Source organism: Pelodiscus sinensis, chromosome 2, assembly GCF_049634645.1.
Source record: "Pelodiscus sinensis isolate JC-2024 chromosome 2, ASM4963464v1, whole genome shotgun sequence".
NCBI classification, from domain to species: Eukaryota; Metazoa; Chordata; order Testudines; family Trionychidae; genus Pelodiscus; species Pelodiscus sinensis.
The window spans coordinates 22,483,883-22,508,545 of NC_134712.1; the positions used below are offsets into that span (position 1 = coordinate 22,483,883).

A 24,663-nucleotide genomic window follows, 5' to 3' on the forward strand; every position below is an offset into this window, starting at 1 on the left:
ACAGTGGATGAGAAGCTGGATATGAGTCAACAGTGTGCCCTTGTCGCCAAGAGGGCTAATGGCATATTAGGTTGCATTAGGAGGAGCATTGCCAGCAGATCCAGAGATGTGATTATTCCCCTTTATTCGGCTCTTGTGAGGCCACATCTGAAGTATTGTGTCCAGTTCTGGGCCCCCCACTACAAAAAGGATGTGAACGCACTGGAGAGGGTCCAGCGGAGGGCAACCAAAATAATCAGGGGCTGTAGCATATGACCTACGAGGAGAGGCTGAGGGAGTTGGGTCTGTTTAGTCTGCAGAAGCGAAGAGTGAGGGGGGATTTGATAGCAGCCTTCAACTTCCTGAAGGGAGGTTCCAAAGAGGATGGAGAAAGGCTGTTCTCAGTAGTGACGGATGGCAGAACAAGGAGCAATGGTCTCAAGTTGCGGTGGGAGAGGTCCAGGTTGGATATTAAGAAAAACTATTTCACCAGGGCTACGTCTAGACTGGCCCCTATTACGAAATAGCCATGCTAATTTCCAACTTTGGAATAGGGAAATCCGCAGGGGATTTAAATATCCCCCGCGGGATTTAAATAAACATGTCCGCCGCTTTTTTTCCGGCTTGGGGAAAAGCCGGAAAAAAGCGTCTAAACTGGCGCGATCCTCCGGAATAAAGCCCTTGAAAGTAGGAATAAGAGATCCTCCAGAAAAGGGCTTTATTCCAGAGGATCGCGCCAGTCTAGACGCTTTTTCCAGCTTTTCCCCAAGCCGGAAAAAAAGCGGCGGACATGTTTATTTAAATCCCACGGGGGATATTTAAATCCCCTGCGGATTTCCCTATTCCAAAGTTGGAAATTAGCATGGCTATTTCATAATAGGGGCCAGTCTAGACGTAGCCTAGGAGGGTAGTGAAGCACTGGAATGGGTTACCTAGGGAAGTAGTGGAGTCTCCATCTCTAGAGATATTTACGTCTTGACTTGACAAAGCCCTGGATTTGGGTTGATTTAGTTGGGATTGGTCCTGCCTAGGGCAGGGGGCTGGACTTGATGGCCTTCTGAGGTCTCTTCCAGCTCTATGATTCTATTTTACTTAGTGGGTGTCATAGAGGTACAACACCATAATTATATCATAATATTACTGGAATGCATCTTGGATTAGATTCACAAGAGGGTCAAAAGTACCAGAGAGAAACTTAGCCCATTGGAGAAAACAATTATGTAGATTCCTCAACATTAAAAAAAAATATTTTCCATTGGTGTTTATTGACCCAAATTCATCATTTCTCCCCTTAAGACTTTTCCCTTTTCTGACTTGCTCAGGTTAGAAAGCAGTGTGTTACAATTTGAAAATACTTTTTAGAGGAATGGTGTTAATTCCCTTATGTAGTAAAAGGCTATAAAGGGACAGCAATGAAGTCTGTCATTATAGGATTATGATGACATATTTAAATATACAGGAAGAGTAGCAGGAGGATAGAACAGTACTTCAAAGTGAAAACAGTTTGGTACAATATCTGTTGACCTAGCTAGGTGGATATTACAATTGCTGTGAACAAACTGTGGTCATAATTACTGCCTGGACCACTGTTAGCAGAAAAGAAAACTGTTCTGGAACATAGCAACCGTGTTGCTGCGTTTTTGTTATCGCAATCTTTAGTCTCGATTTTACTAGGTAGGATATGTGACATCAAGACCAGCCATACAAAAGACACTGTAAAAACACCTGAGCTTTTAAACAGTATTTATCTAGTCACTTTGAAATTCTGGTGTCTCTTAGTACGGTTGAAAAAAACAACCTGTCAACAGCTCTCACATTCCCCAGCTTGTCCCTCAAGCTATACTACATGGCTGCGTCTAGACTGGCATGATTTTGCGGAAATACTTTTAATGGAAAAGTTTTTCCATTAAAAGTATTTCTGCAAAAGAGCGTCTAGATTGGCAAGTGCCTTTGCGCAAAAGATTTGCTTTTGCGCAAAAGCATCTGTGCCCAGTATAGATGCGGTTTTGCGCAAGAAAGCTCCGGCGGCCATTTTCACCATCGAGGCTTTCTTACGCAAAAAATTCCTGTCCCTGTCTACATTGGCCCTCTTGCGCAAGAACACTTGTGCAAGAGGGTTTTTTCCTGAGCGGGAGCGTCAGAGTTCTTGCGCAAGAACACTGACAATCTTACATTAGATCGTCAGTATTCTTCCGCAAATTCTCGCAGCCAGTCTAGATGCACCCCGTATGTAGTGTAGCTGTGGCAATGCTGGTCCCAAGCAATTAGAGACACAAGGTGGGTGAAGTAATAGCTATTATTTGTCCAACTTCTGTTGGTGAGAGACACAAGCTTTTGAGCTTACATAGAACTGGCCTCTCTAAGGGTATGTCTACACATCAAAGTTAATTCAAAATAACAGATGTTATTTCGAATTAACTTTAATAGTGTCTACACAGGCAAATAAATTTGAAATAGCGGAGCGCTTATTTCGAATTGGTAAACCTCATTCCACAAGGAATAACGCCACATTCAAAATAGCTAATTCCAAATAAGTGCTGCATAGACGCTTATTTCAAAATAGGGGGCCTCCAGCCCTTCCCAGTTTTCCCTGGTAGCCACTCTGGGCCAAACCAGGAAAACTCCTCTCCTCTGCCCCAGCCCTGGAGCTCTTAAAGGGTAGACTCTGGCCACACTGCATGTGCCAGATCCAGGCCTGCCAGCAGTCACTGCCCCTGACCCAGTGCTCGCAGAATGAGCCAGGCAGCCAGTGCCAGCCAGCTGTCTACCACCCAGTCCTCCAGCTCCCAGGAGCCAGGGTCCGGAGACGGCGGGCGGCCTCCTGGACTAGTGCGGAGATCATGGACCTCATAGAGGTTTGGGGGGGAGGCCTCCACTGTCCATGATCTCCGCACTAGATGGAGGAACACAGCTGCATAGCTGCCACCATGGCCACCAAAGGCCACATGCTCACACAGGAGCAGGTGCACATAAAAATTAAAGAGCTCCAGCAGGCATATGCAAGGGCCACACGGGGCAGCTCCCCTACAGGGGCCGACATCTGTACCCATTTTGATGCACTGGACTGCATAATGGGGGGCAGGATGGTCTGTGCAACCCCGGGAGGCAACGATCCAGGAGCAGAGTGTGGAGAGCCCTGATCAGGGTGTGGAGGGGGAGCTGCAGGAGCCGCCACTGGGGGTGCCACGCAGCCAGGACCCCCGAACTGTTCCAGCAGCTGAGTCACCAGAGTCGTCCGGGGAGGCCACAACATGTGAGTACCATCACTGTCCCCTTCCTGGGGGGGGGGCAGGGAGGGAGACCAGGGACCGTGCACATGGGCCTTGTTTACATGCCGTGCCACCCCAGGGCAGGTGGCTCCAGCTGCCTGCCACACAGGGGCCTTAGCTTGATAGCCACACACACGTGTGAAGAGACATGACATGCTCCTGACCCCGGGGCAGGACACAGCAGGACACCCTCCCTTCACAAGCTCCCACTACACAGAGGCAGGGAACATCTCCCCCCCACTTCAGCTGCACTATACACAGCACAGGGGCATGGGTGCGGTCTCAGGGCAGCTACCATTGCCGGGGATAGCTAGACATTCCGACCATGGCCTCTGTGCAAGCACATCAGCTCTGATGGTGCAGGGCATGGTCATCCTCACCTTGCTGTGCTGGGAGACTGTTGGCCAGGTGAGAACCCCACCACTGAGCTTCCCCTCCCCCTTCTTCCCCTTCCAGCTCCCTCCTCCCAGGTTTCCCCCTCCCCTCTCACCTCCTTTCCCCAGTCTCCTCAGAGTTTCATCCCCCCCCCCGTTTTGTTAAATAAAGACAGTTTGTGTTTGTGAAAAAAACGTGCATTTTATTTGACATCAGCGAGATAGACAAGCAAGCAGGGAAAGCTGAGAACCAGCTCTCCGGGGGTGGGGGTGTGACCAGTTAGCCTCAGGCAGCAGCCACACAAGGTAAGTCCTGACCTGGTGCCCTGCCGGAACTGGTTCCGGCCAGCCTTAAATATGATTCACAGTCCACTCACTGTGGACGCGCTATTTCAAAATGGCAAAACGCTATTTCGAAATGAATTTTGTGTATAGACACGTTATTTCAAAATTAGCTATTTCCAATTAACTATTTCAAAATAAGATATTTTGAAATAACATTGTAGTGTAGACATACCCTAACAGACATCGATCTAATAAAAGATATTATTTCTCACAGCTTTTCTCTCAAGCTATTTTGCATTCTTGGTTGATCACTAATTAAACATAATCCAGAGGGCTCACCACAAGCAATTCTCAAATCACACAAGAGGCAAATGGGGATTTTGCACACTTTGACCAGTCATTATTAAAGGGAATGAATAGCATTAGGCTGATATTCAAAACCCAAGCATACTGTGTATAGATCAACCATGGAAACAAATGGGGTTAAAAGTGAATTTGAAACTTATTTAAGCCATTTTTTTTTAATCCAGCTGTAAAAGCCAGTAGAGATGAGACCAAGTTCAGGAACACATTACTGTTATTTAGGCTCAGACTTAAGCACTTGACAGGCATGGTAATGTAAATGTCATAATTAGAGGAAGTGGAATGTATGCATGAGTTCCCATGTGTTTTCTGAAGCAAAAGTGTGGTGTTTTAGATGCTGCTTGTAATTATTAGAACTGGGAGCACTGGCTGTTGGGAATCTGGAAGCACAGGAAACAGGAAGGAGGGGGGAGGAGATGGGCCAGGCCTGAGAGAGAGCTAGAGGGGAGCAGCAGCAGCTTTGTAAAGAGGTTTCACCTTTGGTAAATAAAGGCCTGTTGAAGTTTGTTATTACCTTGCTTGCATGATACAACAAAAAGGTAGATGTTGACAGTGAGATTCTCTAGCATTGACTTTATATCAACTTTCCTTTAAACGTTGCAGTGCCATAATTGTGAAGGACATTGCTTTTTAGAGGGACTGACTCTGAATCTCTTGCCAGTTAGTAATTTTACCTTTAACTTCAACTTTCTCCAGTGGAGCTATACCTGGTTTATCAAATTGTGAGAGACATCAGAGGAATTGGAATTGACTTTATTAGTGAACTGAACCTGCGAGGATTGGCGATAGCACCAAAGAGGAGAAAACGAGAGAAGTCACATCACCATGCCCTTTGACCATTTCTGAACATCAGAACGCTACAGCACAGTTGATGTGGAAGAACCCAGAGTGTCAGTGCACACACTACAGTTCACTACTACTCTGACCATCAAGCTTTGCAAAAGGGTCTATCCCTCAAATGTCTTTACCTTTATACAAGCTAATTAAGAACATGTATCCAGATCATGGCCCTGAGATCTCCCAAATGCAAGGAATTTGTTTTTCCCAAGTCTCCAGGCAAGTTTGGAAGAGTTCAGATGCTTTAAAACAAAATCCCAGGATTACTGGACATGTCATTTGAGGTATCTTTCAGGATAGCAAGTGCTCCTGTGTAAAACACCAATGCACATGTATGGTTCTATATAAAATATTAATAAAAATTTCTTCAACATTTGGAGATTCTTTCTTTAATGCTCGTGGAGGTTTGGGCATGTCATCAGATGCAAGAACCAGAAAATGGCCATCTTCTTAGAGGTGTAATTTTGTTTCCTGTTGTATCAAATATGTTAGGAGTGGTATCTCATTTGTTAAAATCTGTATTTGTAAGGTTGAGAGGTAACATTGCAATATTTTTATTTATAAACTTTGAACAGCAATACATTCATTTTCTTAGTACACAACTAAGAGATTTTCAGGTTCTAGATAAAAAACAAAAACCCTTTTGCAGCATTACTTACAAATGAATGTTTTAATAATAAAGAAGTCCAGCTGGAATCAAAGGCTAAATAGAGAAGTCTAAACTGAATAACTATTTAATAAGAAACCTGACATGTCCTTCACCCCTTCTTTTTCAGGTATATATTATTGCACATTTTCACTTGTCTATCATTTGTGCTACAGGCTCTGAAGCAAGAACTCATGGTAAGAGTTTTCTGTGAAGGACCTAGCACGTGTGGACACTATAAAAGCAATGTAAGAAAAGTCATGTCTTTACATTGATAGTTGTACACTTATTTGCATATTTTAAACAAAATAGGTTGATGAAAAAATTATTTTGGCTGCTTTATCTGATGGACCGGCTTTAACAAAGTCTTTACTTTTTAGACTATAGTTTCTTTTTCTTCTTTTAGCAATAATGTGTAAAGTATTGCTTCTTACTATACTCTTCTGAGAAAGGTCTCCCTCACAAAGTAAATGTTTACTAAAGCAATGGTATCCAAGATACCCTACAACCAGCATTATGGGCATAGAAAAAAGTTATGGAATTGTGATTTTGCTTTTTAATAGCAATGTGTCTGATATATGTTCCTGGATATCTCACTTCAATTTAAACTCCAAAACTGACCACATTACACTAATCAGGTTCTAATACCCCTCACACTGCTGAAATACGAGAGCTTTCCACTGGTGCATTAAGGGACCTGACCAGCACCTATTAAGTATGTTTTTTCCCCACACCATCACCCTGCATATCTGCACTAGCCTTCCTCCACCTCCCCTCTCTGGCTCAGACTCATCTTTCATATGGTCCAAGTCTTACTGTTTCATCATTTGAGCCTCTATTCCACGTGACATGGTTACAAGTGTTGTGAAGGCTGTGCAAGTACCCTCCCAAGACTTCTTACTCTTTTTAATAAATCTAGCATTAATGTAATCATATATCTGAGATTACTATTCTTTGTACTGATATCTGACTTTCCAACTGATGAAAATCCATCAATAACCACACTACCAAATACACAGAATTAAAACATTTAATGCAGCAGAGTGTAAGTCTGTTATATTTTTGGGGAGAAATTCCCCTTCATCTGTACACTCTAGTTTAAAAATATTTTATACACTATGAAATCCAGTCGTTAGTTTTGTGCTATGTTGCATGAGAAAAAATATAAAATTACAAGTTTAGACAAGAGTAAACAGTTGAAGATTTGGTCAGTGAAAAAAGGGAGAAAGATTTTCAGAAAATAAAATGTACCAAATCCATTTACTGAGAAGGTGCCATTCATTTCCAAGTTGCTGGTATGAAGTTAGCTCAGGCTAGTACTGATTAGGAATGTAAAAGGTCATTTAAAATGTAACCATGTAACTGCTAAAAATCCTAGCAGTTACACATGCTGCAGCTTATATATAAGCTTTATACTGTAGAGCCCTCAGCAAAGCCTCACCAGGAGCAGGGCTGGCAAGGAATGCTGGCCCTACTTCTGGGGAACCAGCATGTAACTGGAACTGGTAAGCTTCACCCATTCAGAGTGAGGTTTATTGGTTAAGCAGTTACATCCCTAGTATTGACTGAAAGCTTTAACCCTTGCCAATGACTCAGTTGCACATGTCAAATGAATTAGCTTCCACCAGAAAGCCTCACATATGGCAATCTAACAAAAACTACCTTCACTGCAACTGGCACTGCTGTTGGCAAGCTGAGACTGAGGCCGTGTCTACATGATAGTGGAACTGCTAGGCTACGTCTACACTGCAGTTTTTGTGCAAAAACTCGGAGTGTTCACACTATTTTTGCACAAGAAAAAGTACAGCAGATTATCAGAAGACAGGGGTTTTTGCAGTATAGGTATTCCTCTTTCTAAAAGGCATAAGTCTTTTTGCGTAAGAGCTCTTGCGCAAAAAGGCGTGTGTGGACGGACAACAGGAGAAAGCACAGGTGCTCTGATGGCCGTTCTGTGAATAGCCATCAGAGTTTTCTTGTGCAAGAGCATCCATGGCAGTGTGTATACTCTCTTGAGCAAAAGCACATCTCTTGTGCAAATGCACATGGCAGTGTGGACGTGCTCTCACGCAGGAACTTTTTGCAGAAGAACTCTTCCGCAAAAAGTTCTTGCACAAGAAGCCTGCAGTGTAGATGTAGCCCTACAGTGTTGAAGCCATAGTGTATACCAGAGGTAGTCTGTTTTTTGTCCAGGTCCAAATTTCTTGGTCAAGGCATAGTCAAGATCCAGGCTTCCAAAGAAAATAATAATAAGTAAATAAAATATTTTGAGACCTGTTCAAAAGCATCTGGCAGTCCCAATTTGGCCCATGGTCTGCCTAGGAGATAAGCACTTCCTACATCAACTGAAGAGGGTTTTCCATCGACGTAGGTAAACCACCTCTCCAAGAGTAAGCAGCTAGTTTGACAGAATTCTTCTTTAGCTCTAGTTGCATCTACAGTGGGAGTTAGGGGATCTAACTATATTGCACAGGGAGTGAATATTTTTACAGCTTTCAGTGATGCACCTGTGCTCTAGATCAGGGGCAGGCAAAATACAGCTGAATCCAGCCTGCGAAACATTCAGATCTGGCCCGCCACAATATTCTGGGCTGCCAATGTCCTATTGCCCAGTGAGACACTCAGGTAGGATCCCTGCCTGCTGCAGTCACAAGCCTCTGAAAGTGGCTTGCTGCTAAGGCCATCATGTGGTTCTGAGATAAATAGGATGAAGTTTAATAAAGACAAATGCAAAGTACTCCACTCAGGAAGGAACAATCAGTTTAACACATACAGAATGGGAAGCAATGGTCTGGGAAGGAGTACGACAGAAAGGTATCTAGGGGTTATAGTGGACCACAAGTTAAATATGAGTAAGCAGTGTGATGCTGTTGCAAAGAAAGCAAACATGATTCTGGGATGTATTAACAGGTGTGTTGTGAGCAAGACATGAGAAGTCATTCTTCCACTCTACTCTGCACTGGTTAGGAGTATTGTGTCCAGTTCTGGACACCGCATTTCAAGAAAGATGTGGAAAAATTGGAGAGGGTCCAGAGAAGAGCAACGAGAATGATTAAAGGTCTGGAGAACATGACCTATGAGGGAAGACTGAGGGAATTGGGTTTGTTTAGTTTAGAAAAGAGAAGATTGAGGGGGGGACATGATAGCAGTTTTCAGATATCTAAAAGGGTGTCAGAAGGAGGAGGGAGAAAACTTGTTCATCTTGGCCTCTGAGGATAGAACAAGAAGCAATGGGCTCAAACTGCAGCAAGGGAAGTTTAGGTTGGACATTAGGAAAAAGTTCCTAACTGTCAGGGTAGTCAAACACTGGAGTAAATTGCCCAGGGACGTTGTGGAATCCCCCTCTCTGGAGATATTTAAGAGCAGGTTAGATAAATGTCTATCAGGGATGGTCTAGACAGTATTTGGTCCTGCCATGAGGGCAGGAGACTGGACTCGATGACCTCTTGAGGTCCCTTCCAGTCCTCATATTCTATGATTCTATGTGCAGAGAGCCCCTTTGGGAGTGAGGGGGTTCTCCATGCCTTGTTCCCTCTATGAGCACATTCCTCACAGCACCCATTGGCTGGTTTCTGGCCAATTGGAGCTGCCTGGGCTGTGATTGCAGGCAGATGCAGCACATAGAAACCCTCCAAGGGACATACTGTGGAGAAACACACATGCTGGCCCCAGCAGCCAGCTGCTTTGAGTGGTGTGGGGGGGTGTGACAGGCAAGGGGCTTGCCCGAAGGTCCCGCTGGGCTCTTGGCCAGCAGCTGCTTATGGTAAGCGCCTTCTGATCAAAGCTTGCACCTGGCATCCCACCTGCTCCTGCAACCCAACCACTTGCTCCAGGTCACAACCAGTATTCCCTGTAAGCTGCAGGGCAGCACAGCTTCACAGGTGATGAATCAGCCTCGCCCAGACAGAGGCTCAGGGCATGGAGCTAACTGATTGAGCGGAGCTGATTCATCAACTGTGAAGCTGCGCTGCAGCACAGCTTAGAGAGAACACTGGTGACAACCCAAACCCTCTGTACCTCCTTCCATGTCACAATACTCTCCTGCCACTGGTCATAATCCAAACCTTCTGCAGCCCCCTGCCGCACCCTTGCCCCTGGTTACAACCCACTCCCAGAACCTGCACCCTTTTCTACAGCCCTCGCCCAGGTCAGAATCCTCTCCTGCAACCAAACCCCCTCCCAGATCCCACCTTCACCCCAATTCCCTACCCAGAGCTCCTTCCTGTACCCAACTTCTGTCCCAGATTCTGTGCCCTCTCCATTAATATCATAGAAGAGCACGGCTCTTGACCACTTATCAAATTCTTGGAGTGCCCCCCCCATAAAAATTGTTGGCTACCCCTGACTTAGATGAACCTAAGTTCTAGGAATAGGCCAGGCCTGAGTAGGTAAGAAAGCATTCTAACCTGTCTACATGCAAGTGGTCTCTACAGAAGAAGCACTGTTGCTTTTCTATGGATGACAAGTAGTCTTCAGTCTCTGCGGTTAACAATTTGGCACTTTTGCAAGCACTACTGCTAAAGACTGATAATGGGGGAGGGAAGCGATACACTATTGCAAATGTTTGCTAAGTTGAGTTTGGTGCATTTATACCTCATTTAATTCATTATATAACTGGGACAGTCAAAACAAACTTGATCAGACTACAACATTCTTGCAAAAGCATTTCTGTGGATAGATCCTTATGCTTAAATGGTGTCTCTCTGTCTTCAGAATGATTCTGCAAAGACATAAGGATCTGCCCAAGTATCTTTTGCAAGACTGGGGCTTTAAGATGCAACAAATAAACCACTGAAAAAATTTAGATATAAGAAAATTCAACATTCTGTAATACTCTATTCAAACAATATTGACACATATAGTAAACAATATAAATGCAGCACATGAAGTAAAAACTGATTCACAACAAGATGAACCAATACAAATACTTTGTTTTTAACCGAAACATACCATAGATACAACACAAATGCACTGTTTACATTTTGCAGTATAAATAGACTTGAATAAAAGAAAACTACAGACTAATAGCACTAAACAATTAGTATTTACTAAGGAATGCAATAAAATTGTAAAAAAGATCAGAACATCCTCGCCAGAAATGGTTGTAAAGTATTTCACAAGATTGTACTAGATAGAAACAAATAGTTTTTTCTGTAAGTTCTGCTTTTAAAAATATTAAGGCAATCTCACAGCAATCAAGCTAGGTCCTCACCCCGCAAGGAGCACAGTGTCACAGATACTTGAATCTGGGCAGAAACCCAAGGATACTGGTGCTTGGAACTTACTGCAGGAGTGGGGCTTTTAATAATCAACCATAAGCAATGCAACTTGTAACTTTTAGCTGCCTGTACATATAACACATTTCTTTAGCTTCCACTTCCAGCCTCCTAATTGTTTAGCACCCAAATTCAGTTGTCTGCTAATGATTCATCTATTTCTCACAAAATCATAATACTATATAGATAGTAGGATCATGCTTCTAATTAACATATAAAAACAATCACAGATTATGTCAAATAAAATAATTCCGATATAAGCTTATCTGAATTATTAACATTTTTAAAATAGAGTTTATACATAAAAGCCTTTTGGAATTCCATTAGAGTTTGAAAGACGAGTGGCATTTAATTTGATCTTATGCACAATTACACAAATTAAACTAGAATGCTGAACCATTAATCTCTTCAAAGTGCTATAGTTTCCATCTTCTTAAAGCAAGGGCTGTGCTACAGCCATAACAAATAGTTGTTGCAAAGGCAAAAATCTGCAGAAGAAAATGAGATGAATCACATCAAATTGCTATCACTGCAGTGCTGCTCAACTTTTCCCAGAACCACATTTTAGAAGAAATAATCAGAATTTTCCCCCAGCTAGCCATAAAGTAATGAAGATTGGTTGTGACCCCCTGAGGCCCCATCATGAACCTCAAGAGGAGAACCTATGTGATACTGCTTTTAATTTTTTTTTTCAAAAGCATCAAATGCTGAAATCACTTTGCTTCGATGTAACTGAAGTAGATCTTTTGCTAGGTTTTGGTGCAACCCTCTAAAATACTAATCTGTATACCTTGTAATCAAGTGTCTTCTCATTATCAGAGATGAATGAAGACACTAGGGGCTCATCTATACTACGCGGAACAGTCGAAAGAGGATATGCATATCTGCTTTCAAAAGTGAAATTAGCTTAGACATGGCTTTTTCGGCAACCTCTTCCCCCTTTGTCAAAAAGTAAATCTCATTTCTTGAGGAACTGGGGGTATGTCTACACTACCCTCCTAGTTCGAACTAGGAGGGTAATGTATGCATACCGCACTTGCTAATGAAGCCCGGGATTTGAATTTCCCGGGCTTCATTAGCATAAGCGGGGAGCCGCCATTTTTAAATCCCTGCTGCTTCGAACCCCGTGCAGCGCGGCTACACGGGGCTCGAACTAGGTAGTTCGGACTAGGGTGCCTATTCCGAACTACCGGTACACCTCATTTCACGAGGAGTGTCCTGGCCACTTCTTGCTCTATTCCCTGTCTCCTGCCCCACAGCGCAGAACCCAGCCCCCTGTTCACCAGGCAGAGATGTGTGTTCCTCTCTGGCTGGAGAACTGAACAGGGGACAGCCTCGCAATGGGCGGCTGGAGAGAAGTGGCACTTTCCCCTTAAAAGTGCTGCTTCTCTCCATCCAGCTGCCTGGCCATCTGCTGCTCCTCTGGCCCACACCTCTCTCAGTCCTGCTCCAGGTTGCCAACTCTTCTGGACCATATGTCACTACAGTAAATAGCACCTAGTCTGGGAGGCTTCGTCTCCACTGCACACCTATTTTGGAATAAACTTTTCTGGAATAGTTATTCCGAAATAGCTTATTTCGATAGCAGATCTACACCGCAGAGAAGCCTCAAAATTAATCAGAGGCAGACTTCCCTAATGTAGTTGTGTTATCTCAATTTAGAGCCCCAGGAGGAATAGCCCTGGTGAGGGGCTATTTCAAAATAGAAGAAACAGAGCATCTACAAAGCCCCTATTCAGAAATAAGTATTTTGGAATAGGTATTATTCTTTGTGGAATGAGGTTTATAGACGTCAGAATAAGCCGTCCATTATTTCAAAGTTATTCTGAAATAATGGAATTGCTGTTTAAACGCTCACGGTTATTCCAAAATAACTTTGCTGTGTAGACACATCCGGAGAGTTGGCAACTCCTTTTTCCCCACAGCTCTGGGGACTGGTGCTGTGCTGTGTTGGGCACCAGCACTGGTAGGCCCAACCTGGTTCCAGGTCATAATGATGGAGACCTGCCTTTTCTTCTCTCTACTTAGGAGTCACTTACGAGTATTACACCATACCCATTAGGGACGTGAAAGTGTAACTGTGTACCTGGTTAACTGACGAGCCTGGGCAGAGAACAGACTTAAAAGTGGTCTCCCAGAGCACATTGGCTCCCAGGGAGTTATTTGCCCAGAGGCAGCAGCATGGAGGCAGGCAGGCACCAGTATGTGCAGGGAGCCGGCTTAAAAGCCATCTCCCTGCACACCACATGCTGCCCTGCGTGTAACTGCTGAAATTTTCAGTAGTTACATGGTTATTTAATTGCTTGCATTTTAACATTCCTACTATCCATACTACTCATGCTTTGAATGAGATAGTGAATGTTTAGAAAACAGATATTAATAATTGCTGGGACTACTACCTTTTAAGAAAGAACCTATATGCATGCTTTCATCTAGAATAAAAACACCTGAAATACTATTTTCTTGACAGCCAGGTTTTAGCTTTTTCTGTTTTTTTTATGCAGTCTTTATTTAACATTTTCTTGATAAATGGCAGAAAACATGAATGGGTGACAGGATGATGATTATTTTCATAGAGGCTCTTGCGCCAGAAGGAGCTGTCTACACTGTCCCTTCTTGCGCAACAAAAACCCTCTTGCGCAATGCCGTTACGCTGATTACTTTTCAGGAAGAACAGCATTGCACAAGAAGGTTTTTGTTGCACAAGAAGGGGCAAGAGCCTCTTCCGCAAAAAATGACAGCTCATTAGGTATGCAAATGATGCTCGGCAATATTCCATGCTTCGCCTTATTTGCATATTTCTGGCACAAGAAGCAGCAAGTGTAGACATAGCCTTTATGTATTTTATTATCTTCATATCAGCAGATAGACATTTATATCTAGATGAGTTGAGCAGTCCTTTTTGTGATTGTGTATTTTATTTTTTTGTGATTGGAATCTCCAGAAATTTTAAATAAATGTATATCATCCTGTGATCTAAACAAGACATTGTTAGAAGGTAGAAAATTAAGAACAGTACTTCTAATCCCTTGAATTAAACCGTTGGCACGCATATATGGGGAACAGGGTTGTTAAAATGCATTTAATTATGTAATCGTGTAACTGCTGAAAATTTCAGAGGTTACATGCAGGGGGAAGGTGGCTCCCCAGAGCTGGTGCACACAGGGAGCTAGCTTTAAGCCAGCTCCCCACACATACTGGCTGCCATCTGCCCCCTTGTGCTTTTGCCTCTACATCAGAGGCAACAGCGCAGGGTGGCAGGCGACTCCACAGGAGTGCACAGGGAATAGGCTTTTAAGCTGGCTTCCCATGCATATTGGAAGCCTGCGTTTAACCATAGACGTTAACTGATGAACCAAGGCTCATCTGTTCACCTTGTACATGGTTACACTTTCAAATTCCTAATGGGGAAGTGGTAGCATCGCTCTGACGCAAACGAAAACATAATTGAGCCTTCTCTTCCAACGACTAATATGGCTTATGCGATCCCTTATGATCAAATATAAAGAACATTATAGTGTAGTGCAGCAAATACCTACCATACAGTAACAACTTATTGGGACAAAGGGAGAAATAAAAAAAAAAAAAAAAAAAAAACTATTTTCCAAACTCAATGCTGTGTAACACACAAAGGCAAACACTCTCTTCCCCAAAAAGTTTACATTCTAGTTAGCTATTAGAGTCAGAGATGGATTGGGTTGCTAAAATGGTTTAAGCAGACTTCTATCTCTTGATGTGTATCAATAACATACTTACTGATGCTGCTATGCTTATGTTATATTCTTGATCACTTAGAAACGTAGTGACATTTTGTTTAAATATATTATTATGCAGAGATGTTGTTGCTGCTTGCAGCAAAAAGGCTCCAAAATAAAAGACAAAAATAACTGCATGGAAAAGAAAATCCTGAAAAGAAAGTGAGAGAATTAGTCAATGTTGTAACTGATTGAATATGTGCATTCTTGCTAACCAATCCCTAGCTTTCTGTGCAAACAAAATACAAACAAAAAGCAAGCTTAGGTGTATCATACTAACGGCTTTCTGATCAACTGATGGCCTAAATGACAACTAGGAGTGGTCGTCACACTGCAATGAAACACAACAAAGTAAGAAACTTTATACAGCAGACATCCGATAATCCGGAACCTATGGGACCTACGTGGTGCCGGATTATCAGATATGCCAGACTATCAGGAGGTACTATAAGGTGGTATATATAGATATAGATATACACACACACACACACACACACACACACACACACACACACACACACACTATAACATTATATACTGTATATAAAGTGTTCTTAACCCTTTTTATTGTACATACTGTATACAGTATACTGTAACGTTTTAGTTTTTTTAAGCCTTTTCTACCCATTTTGCTCAGTTCAGCTGCTGCTGCTGTTACCTTGTGACTCATTTTTTGCCGAAGCTCACTCACTAGGCTCTTGCCATTTTGATGCCGGACTATCAGGAGTGCCGGACTATTGGATGCCGGACTATTGGAGTTTTACTGTAATCTTTATATCTTAGAAAGAGTATACAAGGTGATAAAAACTCAGTTATATTACTGTGTAACAGTGCAAAAGCAAAACAGCAGTAAAACCCACAGCTGCAAAATATAACTTGACCTCTTTTAAGTGATCTAGATCAGCAATTATATTGTCATGTTTTAAAAGCAAAATTTGAAATGTCATCAATTTTGTTCCTTAAAAACCAAAAACCACTATTTTAAAATAGTATGGTGTATATACCATACTTACAGTAAAACATAAAGTCCAAAGCCCATCCTGTTACTCTTCTCACACCCATTATATTGTGCACATTTGTGCATACAAATATTTGCTATTTACGTTCACTCAGAGGGGCGTTTTATGTGTTAGTTTTAATTTCTCTCTCAAGTCCTGTACATTTTGGCTCTAGGCACTATGAGCCTGACTTTCCAGGTTGAAGGATACAAAAACAGTTCCAATCCAATAAAGCTTTTAAAACAGGGGTGGGCAATCATTTTTTGCGGGGGACCATTCCAAGATTTTAGAAAGTGGTCGAAGGCTGCACTCTTCCATGATATTAATGGAAGAGATGCAGGTCTGGGATGGAAGTTGAGTGCAGAGGGGAGCATGGGATTGGGAATGGGGTGCAGGAGGGAGACTAGAGTTTGGGTGAAGGAGGCAGTTGTGACCTAGGGCAGGACACTGGAGTGCAGGGGTTTGGGATGTTACCTAAGATAGAAGGGGATTGTGATCCGGGGCAGGAGATTAGGATGCCAGATCTGGGAGGGGGTATGGTTGAAGGAGGGGGACAGAGAGTTGGGGCAGGGAGGGGCTGGGGTGCCAGAGGTAGGCTGTGGCCAAGAGACTTACCAGCCAGCAGCCAAACCAGCCTGCCTGCCTAAAGAGCTAAATAAGGCTTGCAGGGCTTAAAACATTTCCCAGCTAGCCTGCCAGCTTGCTTGGCCATGTGCTTCAGAGAATAACTGAGCAGAGGAGAAGGGGTGTGGTTCTTCTTGGCTGCCTATTATTCAAACAAGCAGCTCCCATTGGCTTGTTTCTGGCCAGAAACCAGTGATGGGATAGTGTTGGAGGTAGGCGGCTCCTAAAACTTCCTTTCTCTTTCAAAACTGGAGGGGAGGGGGGAAGCCTGGCAGCTGTGTTTCTGCACTGCAAATTGGGCTCCCTGCTGCCTCCATGGCCACAATGCAGCCCACATTTTGCCCAGGCCTGTTTTAAAACATCCTTAAAATATTTATATTCCTACTATATAAAACATATAGAACTGAAACAAGGTATCACTTATTTCAGGCAACTTACATAAGTAACTTGTGCCTTTGGTACTAGGAATGTAGCAATCCCATTCTCTTGCCAATAAAAGATTTATACACTGCCAATTAAGGATATTAAATTTCGTTTTGGGGGGTGGTGGTAAACATGTAACCACTAATATTTTCAGCGGTTACACGTTTACACATGCAGGGTGGGGAAGGCAGCTCTGGTGGAGGTAGCAGCATGGGGGGCAGCAGCACAGAGGCAGCAGCTTGGGTGGAGCAGGTGAGAGCCAGCGCTTGCAAGGAGTCAGCTTTTAAGCCAGCCCCCCATGCATACCAGCTCCCGCCTGCCCCCCTACCCCATGCTGCTGCCTCTGAAGCTGTATCAGAGCTATCAGCAGGAGTGGAAGGAAGACAGGTGGCTCTCCAGAAGCCAGTGCTCCCATGCAGTCTGCTTAAAATCCTTCATTTCCCTAGTTAGGAAAATATTTTCTTCATAGATTTTTCAGGGTTTGGTATGTGCACTTTGGTTTTAAGTCAAATGAGTCCACTTTGTAAAAGAATGTAATTCTAGCATCAGCAAGTCCAGATTTGACTCAATACATCCATGCAGTGTTCAGTTCCGAAAAGTTACTACCTGAGTCACTACCAGAGTTTCCTCCTCTGCTCCGAAGAAATAGCTTTCTATCAATGATAGTTTGAGATCAGGTCATGGACAGTGCTGGTTTTATTGCTAATTGCCTTTCCATCTACTAGCTGTAGCCTCAGTTTCAAGTCACCGACTCCTTGTTTTGGCAAGGATGACTGCGGTAATTCCCGATTCCTGGCCCTTTGCCTGTGTCCTAGTTCTTTTCTACTGTTGCCTGAAGTATCATCATTGGAGTTCATAGGGTTCAATAGGACTCTAGGTGGGCACCAGGCTGCACTATCATGGATCTGATTGTAAGACAAGGCCCTTGCAAGCTGCTCTGTAAAACTGCAGAACTAGATAAGTATTCTGTAGTAAATGACTGATGAGATCCACTCCTTATTCTCCTCTGTCAAATACCTAGCATACAACTCCATTGCTCAACCTTTTTGGCTACTCTTCTGAAACATGACATGAAAGGGCATATACTGCACCAAATAGCTTAGTCCTACCTAGATTGAGGCTTTGTCTACACTTAAAAGTTTTAAGTGCAGAGTGTGTAAAATATTATCAAATCAGAACAGAATGGTAGTTTATACCTAGTTTGTGCAGATGTACACAACTACACAATGAGTAGATGTAACACCCATGGAACCCTCGTTGGCTGGAGGGACTGGACTTGAAAACTTTGGGACTAAAGCCATGAGCTTCTACTGCATGAACTAAAAGCCAACTAGCTGTCAGATAAGGCTACAGAAGACACTTCCTTCTCCTCCACAGTAGTCTCAGTGCCTCTGGATTATATAGAAAATAAAGTCTATGGTTTTTGTAATATCATCTGGTTCAGAATGGAGCAGCACAACTCCCTTACTCCTTTTGAGTAAGATCTTAGTCCCATGACTAGTGCCATTAGTTTGAATCAGGCTAAGCAGGAAATAAGGTACTGCTCAGCATAAAACTGGAAGAATCTTACCCTAAAAATGCTACAAATACGCATCTGGGATAGTGGAGTTTGGGAGTGGAGGGTTAAAATGTTTTTTAAGGTAATAAATGTAGTTTTCCCATTTTTGGCCTTGTCAAACCACTAGCCTTACTTAGCCATTCTGAATTCCATGCCAAATTGTAGTTTCTGCAGCATAAGAAATAATACAAAAATCTTTTCTTTAAAACAGCTTCCAAGTTAAGTGTTAGTCTACTATGCTGCTGTTTGTTCTTTTTATTTTTAAAACCCCTATCCAGTCAGGTATAAGAATAGTCAACAACATTGATATTGTCTTATCAAATGCTTAATGTATAATGAATATCTACAAGGAGAATTATAGGATGAATGTTTGTGTAGTATTTTGAACACGCAAAAAGGCACTATGGCTCCAATCCAGCACAGCACTTGATTATGTGCAGAACTTTTGTGTCTGTGACTAATTCCACTGAAAGCAATGACACTATTCACTTGTTTAAAAGTAATACTCATGCTTTATATGTTTTTCTGCACAACTGATGTGACCGCCCCCGAACAACATTAACAACATGCTGTGAAATTCCCTGTAATTTCCTCAACATCCCACTCAGAATCTTGGGATAGTGACTTTCAAACTCATTACAAGAGTAATTAACAAGCTTAACCTGATTTGTGGTTTAATTCCATCGAAGAGCTGAAGTTATACATTGTGTTTATGTACAGTGAAACACTACAGCTGTGGTGCTGAAGTCTGTTTGGCTAGAATCCAGAGTATCACTGCTAATGGACTCATTACACATGTTTAATCTTTCAACCTCCAAAGTTATGAAGTTCTATGACCTTTGATTCAAAAAGCACACAAATGAAGGGACTGTCACCTAGTCCTGCACCCAGGTACATCACACTGGGACCTATCAGAGGCAGCAGGGGGAATAGGGGAGGCTGGTGTGAAGCAGTCCCTGTCTGCAGGCATCCCATTCTGAGCACACACTTCACAAGAACACATTTTTAGGTAGTAACACAGGAGAGTACATAAGAACATAAGAATGGCAATACTAGGTCAGACCAAAGGTCCATCTAGCCCAGTATCCTGTCTGCTGACAGTGGCCAGTGCCAGGTGTCCCTGAGGGTATGGACTGAAGACAATGATCAAGCAATTTGTCTCCTGCCATCCATCTCCAGCCTTTGACAAACAGAGGTCAGAGGCACCATTCCTTACCCCATGGCTATTAGCCTTTTATGGACCTAACCTCCATGAATTTATCTAGCTCTTTTTTAAACTCTATTATAGTCCTAGCCTTCACTGCCTCCTCTTGCAAGGAGTTCCACAGGTTGATAGTTTTCCTTCACACAGCGCACATTCTTTTATTCATTTTAAACCTGCTCCCCATTAATTTCATTTGGTGTCTTCTAGTTTTTATATTACAGGAACAAGTAAATAACTTTTATTTATTCACCCTCTCCACACCATTCATGATTTTATATACCTCTATCATATCCCCCCTCAGTCTCCTCTTTTCTAAACTGAAAAATCCCAGTCTCTTTAGCCTCTTCTCATATGGGACCCGTTCCAAACTCCTAATCATTTTAGTTGCCCTTTTCTGAACCGTTTCTAATGCCAAAATATCTTTTTTTGAGGTGAGGAGACCACATCTGTATGCAGTATTCAAGATGTGGGCGTACTATAGTTTTATACAGGGGCAGTAAGATATTCTTCGTCTTATTTTCTATCCCTTTTTTAATAATTCCTAGCATCCTATTTGCTTTTTTTTTTTTTGGACTGCTGCTGCACACTGCATGGACGTTTTCAGAAAACTATCCAAACTATAAGTCATTGAGGGATGCTCTTAGTAACTTGCCAGTAGTTTAAGATAACCTAAAATGGAGCAGACTACAGCTGGTTTTTTTGTTTTTTTAAATATGGAGGTACAGTTTGTGAGAACTACTGGTTCCAGCAGGTAAACATTCAATATAACCTGAGCAGAATCTTGCCACCTGATTGAATAAACACCGAACTCTGCATGCTAGGGCCTGTAGTTTCCATAAACTGCACTATCAAATTAAAAGAAAGGGGCAGACGTGTCACTGAAGAACTTGGAGTTATATTTGTGCTGCAGACCATGCTTTGGCCATTCATGATATGAAAGCCAAACATCAACTCTGGCAAAATATTTTAGGTTCTGATCCAAAGCCCAGCAAAATTAGTAAGAGTCTCTTCATTGATTTCACTGGGCTTTGGATCAGACCTTACAAATCTTATGAAGAGTAAGATCAATTCATTTTTTCTCATAAAATTATGCCCCCAGAAGTAAAGCTTACCATCTGGTTCCAGTCCACAGCAATTCTTTGTGTAAAACTAAAAAGGAATACACTCAGGAAGAGAATGGACAAAAGACAAGCAGTCACTGACACAAACATCACCCATCCCTGCAGCACAGGCAGTGGAACTTGAGAGGCAGCTACCAAAATCCAGACGAGTGCTCCAAACAGCTGCAGAAAAAATAAAACTCACGATGAGAATAAAGGCTTAAAGATGAATCTAGTCCAACCCCTCCAGACAAAGAACTATCAGATAATTTTTTAAAACTTCAGGTGTGATTTTTGGCACTGGGGGAATATATTGAAAAAAAAAACCTCCTTTGAAAACTGATTTAGCTACTCAAGAGGCTAAGTAATTGAAAGTCAATGGGACATAAACTAGTCATTTTTGAAAATGGGATTTAAGCTTCTAAATCACTTAAGTGCTTCTAAAGTTTTACCTGAAATCTGATTTTGAAGGAAATACAGGACAATGCAAAGTGCTCCACTTAGGAAGGAACAATCAGTTCCATACATACAAGATGGGAAGCGACTGTCTAGGAAGGAGCATGGCGGAAAGGGATCTAGGGGTCATAGTGGACCACAAGTTGAATATGAGTCAACAGTGTGATGCTGTAGCAAAAAAAGCAAATATGATTCTAGGTTGTATCAACAGGTGTGTTGTAAGCAAAACTCGTGAAGTCATTCTGCTGCTCTACTCTGCACTAGCTAGGCCTCAGCTGGAGTACTGTGTCCAGTTCTGGGCGCCACATTTCAAGAAAGATGTGGAGAAATTGGAAAGGGTACAGAGAAGAGCGACAAGAATGATTAAAGGTTTAGAGAACATGACCTATGAAGCCAGGCTTCATGAACTGGGCTTGTTTAGTTTGGAAAAAAGAAGATTAAGGGGGGACATGATAGCGGTTTTCAAATATCTAAAGGGGTGTCACAAGGAGGAAGGAGAAAATTTGTTCCTCTTGGTTTCTGAGGACAGGACAAGGAGTAATGGGCTTAAAGTGCAGCAGGGGAGGTTTAGATTGGATATTAGGAAAAAATTCCTAACTGTCAGGGCGGTCAAATATTGGAATAAATTGCCAAGGGAGGTGGTGGAATCTCCCTCTCTGGAGATATTTAAGAACAGGTTAGATAGACATCTGTCAGGGATGGTGTAGACGGAGCTTGGTCCTGCCTTGAGGGCGGGGGGCTGGACTCGATGACCTCTTGAGGTCCCTTCCAGTCCTATTATTCTATGATTCTATGATTAATGAAAAGATTATAAAAATTCATTTATCCTAAAATATAAATACATATGTATCTGTTGCAACTGGTATGTCAAAGATGTAAATGAGATTGAAATCTAAATCTTGTACTCATATATAGCTTTGTAATCTTCCAGCAGACACAGATATGAAATAATTGTAAATGTATAAACAGAATTTAATGTTTATGGCCAAAAGAGTAAAAGGCAACAAACAAAAGTAAAATATAGAAGACCAGCAAAGCTATGGTAAGCTGTTGAGTCATGAACATCAGATAATGAAGTATATAAGCCAAATTAATTTCATATTAAGATCTATGTAATTAGGAGCAGAATTTAGTCCTAAAAATTTAAGTTGCAGCACACCGATCTTCTCAATTATTTCAATCACAAACACAGATCTCTATAAAAGTGATGCTTGCTTTCTTGAAGCTTGTTCCTTTAATAAAGAAAGCCTTAACTTGATTGAAATAGAACTGAGCAGTGTTCACATTTATATTGAATTGCCATTTCCAGTTCCTCCTTCCAGCTCTCAAGGTATGAAGTAGAAGAAAAACATTTCAGACTGCGAGAACTACAACTTCAAAATAATGCTTGCCCAGTTTCTTCTAAATCTAGAACCTCAGACTCTATTTTCAGGAGATGTTGCCTGCAGTTAAGAGTATGTAGGTCTTCTTTGGTATACAGTATAGCAATGTGTGGATAAAATGAAGCTGATTATGTAAAAGTGCACTGTCGTCTCCCTGCACTCAGTATTCCCATGTGGATTAGTATTATCAGTCTTCAAATTAATTTCAAGGGCTTCTCTTCAGGTTGTATTTGTTGTGAGGAAACAGGTTCTCTCCATATTTAGGCTCAAAATATCCAGAGAAAAGACATTTAATGGATTGTAACAGCACAACTTTTTTTTCCAACATCCCACTGCTGAGACTGGTAGCAAGATTACTAACTGAAGTAATCAGTAACTATGATTGTACTCAGGCACCATATCAGAGAAAGCCTGGACTAGACTAGGAAAGTCAGCCCAGGTTACACAGGCTGGCAAATCCATCAATAAGTTAACTTTTTGGTGACTATTGATGTGGATTCCAGTCCTGCAACTGGATCCACCCCAGCAGATTCTTGGACCAGGGTGAAGGCCATATTGAACAAAAATCAAGGCCCCATGGGGAGGGGCAGGCACACCTATAGGGATCCATTTGAAGATTGGAGTCTAAGACAGTATTCAAATCTGTGACTAAGAAAAAATGCATTGTGGGTGAAATCCCGGACAGATTGAAATCAATGGGAATTTTGCTATTCACTTCAATGGGGCCAGCATTTCATCACCTCTGACCTGTAATCTCTAATCACGATAGTGATTCTGCAAACTCTTTCAATGCCAGCGAGGTTAAATATCCATGCTAGAGTTTGAGGGGCCCTCAAGACAAAAAACCACACACACACTCCGTACAGTTTTACTACCTCGGACTTCTGAATCTGATCTAAATTTGTGAGGATCAAGATCTTCTCGATATAAAACAAACTCACTCCATAATACAGGCCAAGTGTTCTTTCCCCCACCCCTCCGAAAATAAAACGGCTGCCAAGAGGCAGCTATGACAACCACTGAGTGGCAATCAGAACAGTGTTATTTCAGCACAGTTGTATGTTGGTCATGATCCCCCTTCTGGGGAAGCTTTGAGGCAGGAAAACAAGGATTAGGCAAGATGGAGGCATGGGGAAGGGCTCCCACTGAGCCTCCTCCCCCCATCCCCACCTACATCCCCCCCAGCCTGTTGCTATACCCGTATCCCCGGCGCATAAAGTTCAATGCTCCAGGTCTCCGGGCCGGGTCCTCCTTTGGGGAACAGAGGCCCGCTCTGGCTCTCCGGGCTCCCGGAGCAGAACCTCCTGATGCCGCCGCCACAAGCCGCTCCAGGGGCGGCTGCTGCACCTCTCCCACCTACAAAATGGCAGGTTAGCAGCGGGGACGGTGGCAGGGCTGCGGTGCCGCCTGCTCCGGCACGCCCCGCACCTCAGCCTGCAGCCCCGGGTCTGCATGCACCACACCGGCCGTGCGGCGCGGGGCACTGCACGCTCCTAGCCCGGCGCGGCGCCCTGGGCTCGGCGCAACAAGTGCTGGGCGCGGGGACGCAAGGCGGGAGAAGGAAGGGGAGCGAGCGGGGGATCCCAGCCAGCCCACCCCGAGCAGCCCCCAGCCCTGCCACTCACGATCTCCAGGCAGATGAAGGCGCCCGAGTAGGTGCGCAGGATGTCCAAGCCCGCGGGCAGCGTGACCCGGGGCGCGGGGAAGTAGGCGGTGGGGTTGGGGGGCGGCGGCATGGAGCCCCCCCTGGCCGACATGCTGGCGCGGAGTGAGCCGAGCCCGGCTGGCCCTGACGTGGCCGCAGGTTGGGGGCGGGGGAAGGGGCGGCTCAGCGGCGCCCAGAGCAGGTGCAGGAAGCGTGTGGGCAACACCCAGCCGCCGGCCCGGCCCCTGCGCCGCCCCGCCCCGCAAGCGCCGGGCGGCGACGGCCCCGGTTCCGTGGGCTGCAGCCGAGCAAACCCCCTTCTCGTGGCCACTGGGTGGACCCAGTGTGACCCACACACCTGCTGAGTTCGGGTCACTGCCCCATGTAGCGACCCTTAGGCCACAGCGCTAGAGGGAGAGGATGAGTTTCCTGTTGCCTTCGCTGAGAGCCGCCTGGCTTTTGGCTCCAGCTGTAGTCCCAGCTTTGGTTCTA

The 24,663-nt window shown here is 43.5% G+C and overlaps 1 protein-coding gene across 1 annotated transcript; it reads right to left on the reverse strand.

Annotated features, from left to right (window-relative positions):
• Positions 1-5,645: 5,645 nt before the first annotated feature.
• Positions 5,646-24,419, reverse strand: MAL2 (mal, T cell differentiation protein 2). Its single transcript, XM_075920187.1, has 4 exons — positions 24,152-24,419; positions 20,701-20,871; positions 14,783-14,932; positions 5,646-11,514 (listed from the first exon to the last, which is right to left on the reverse strand). The coding sequence occupies exons 1-4, from the start codon at positions 24,281-24,283 to the stop codon at positions 11,443-11,445; spliced, it is 525 nt and encodes a 174-aa protein (XP_075776302.1). The 5' UTR covers positions 24,284-24,419; the 3' UTR covers positions 5,646-11,442.
• Between the last annotated feature and the right edge of the window lie 244 nt (positions 24,420-24,663).

Coding starts and splice junctions, on each gene's coding strand:
- MAL2 (XM_075920187.1), bottom strand. CDS start 24,283: ATGTCGGCCAGGGGGGGCTCCATGCCGCCGCCCCCCAACCCCACCGCC. Junction 14,933..20,700: donor CTGTGGACTGGAACCAGATG/GTAAGCTTTACT, acceptor CTTTCTTTTCAG/GATTTTCTTTTCCATGCAGT. Junction 11,515..14,782: donor ACATAAGCATAGCAGCATCA/GTAAGTATGTTA, acceptor TTTCTTCTGCAG/ATTTTTGCCTTTGCAACAAC.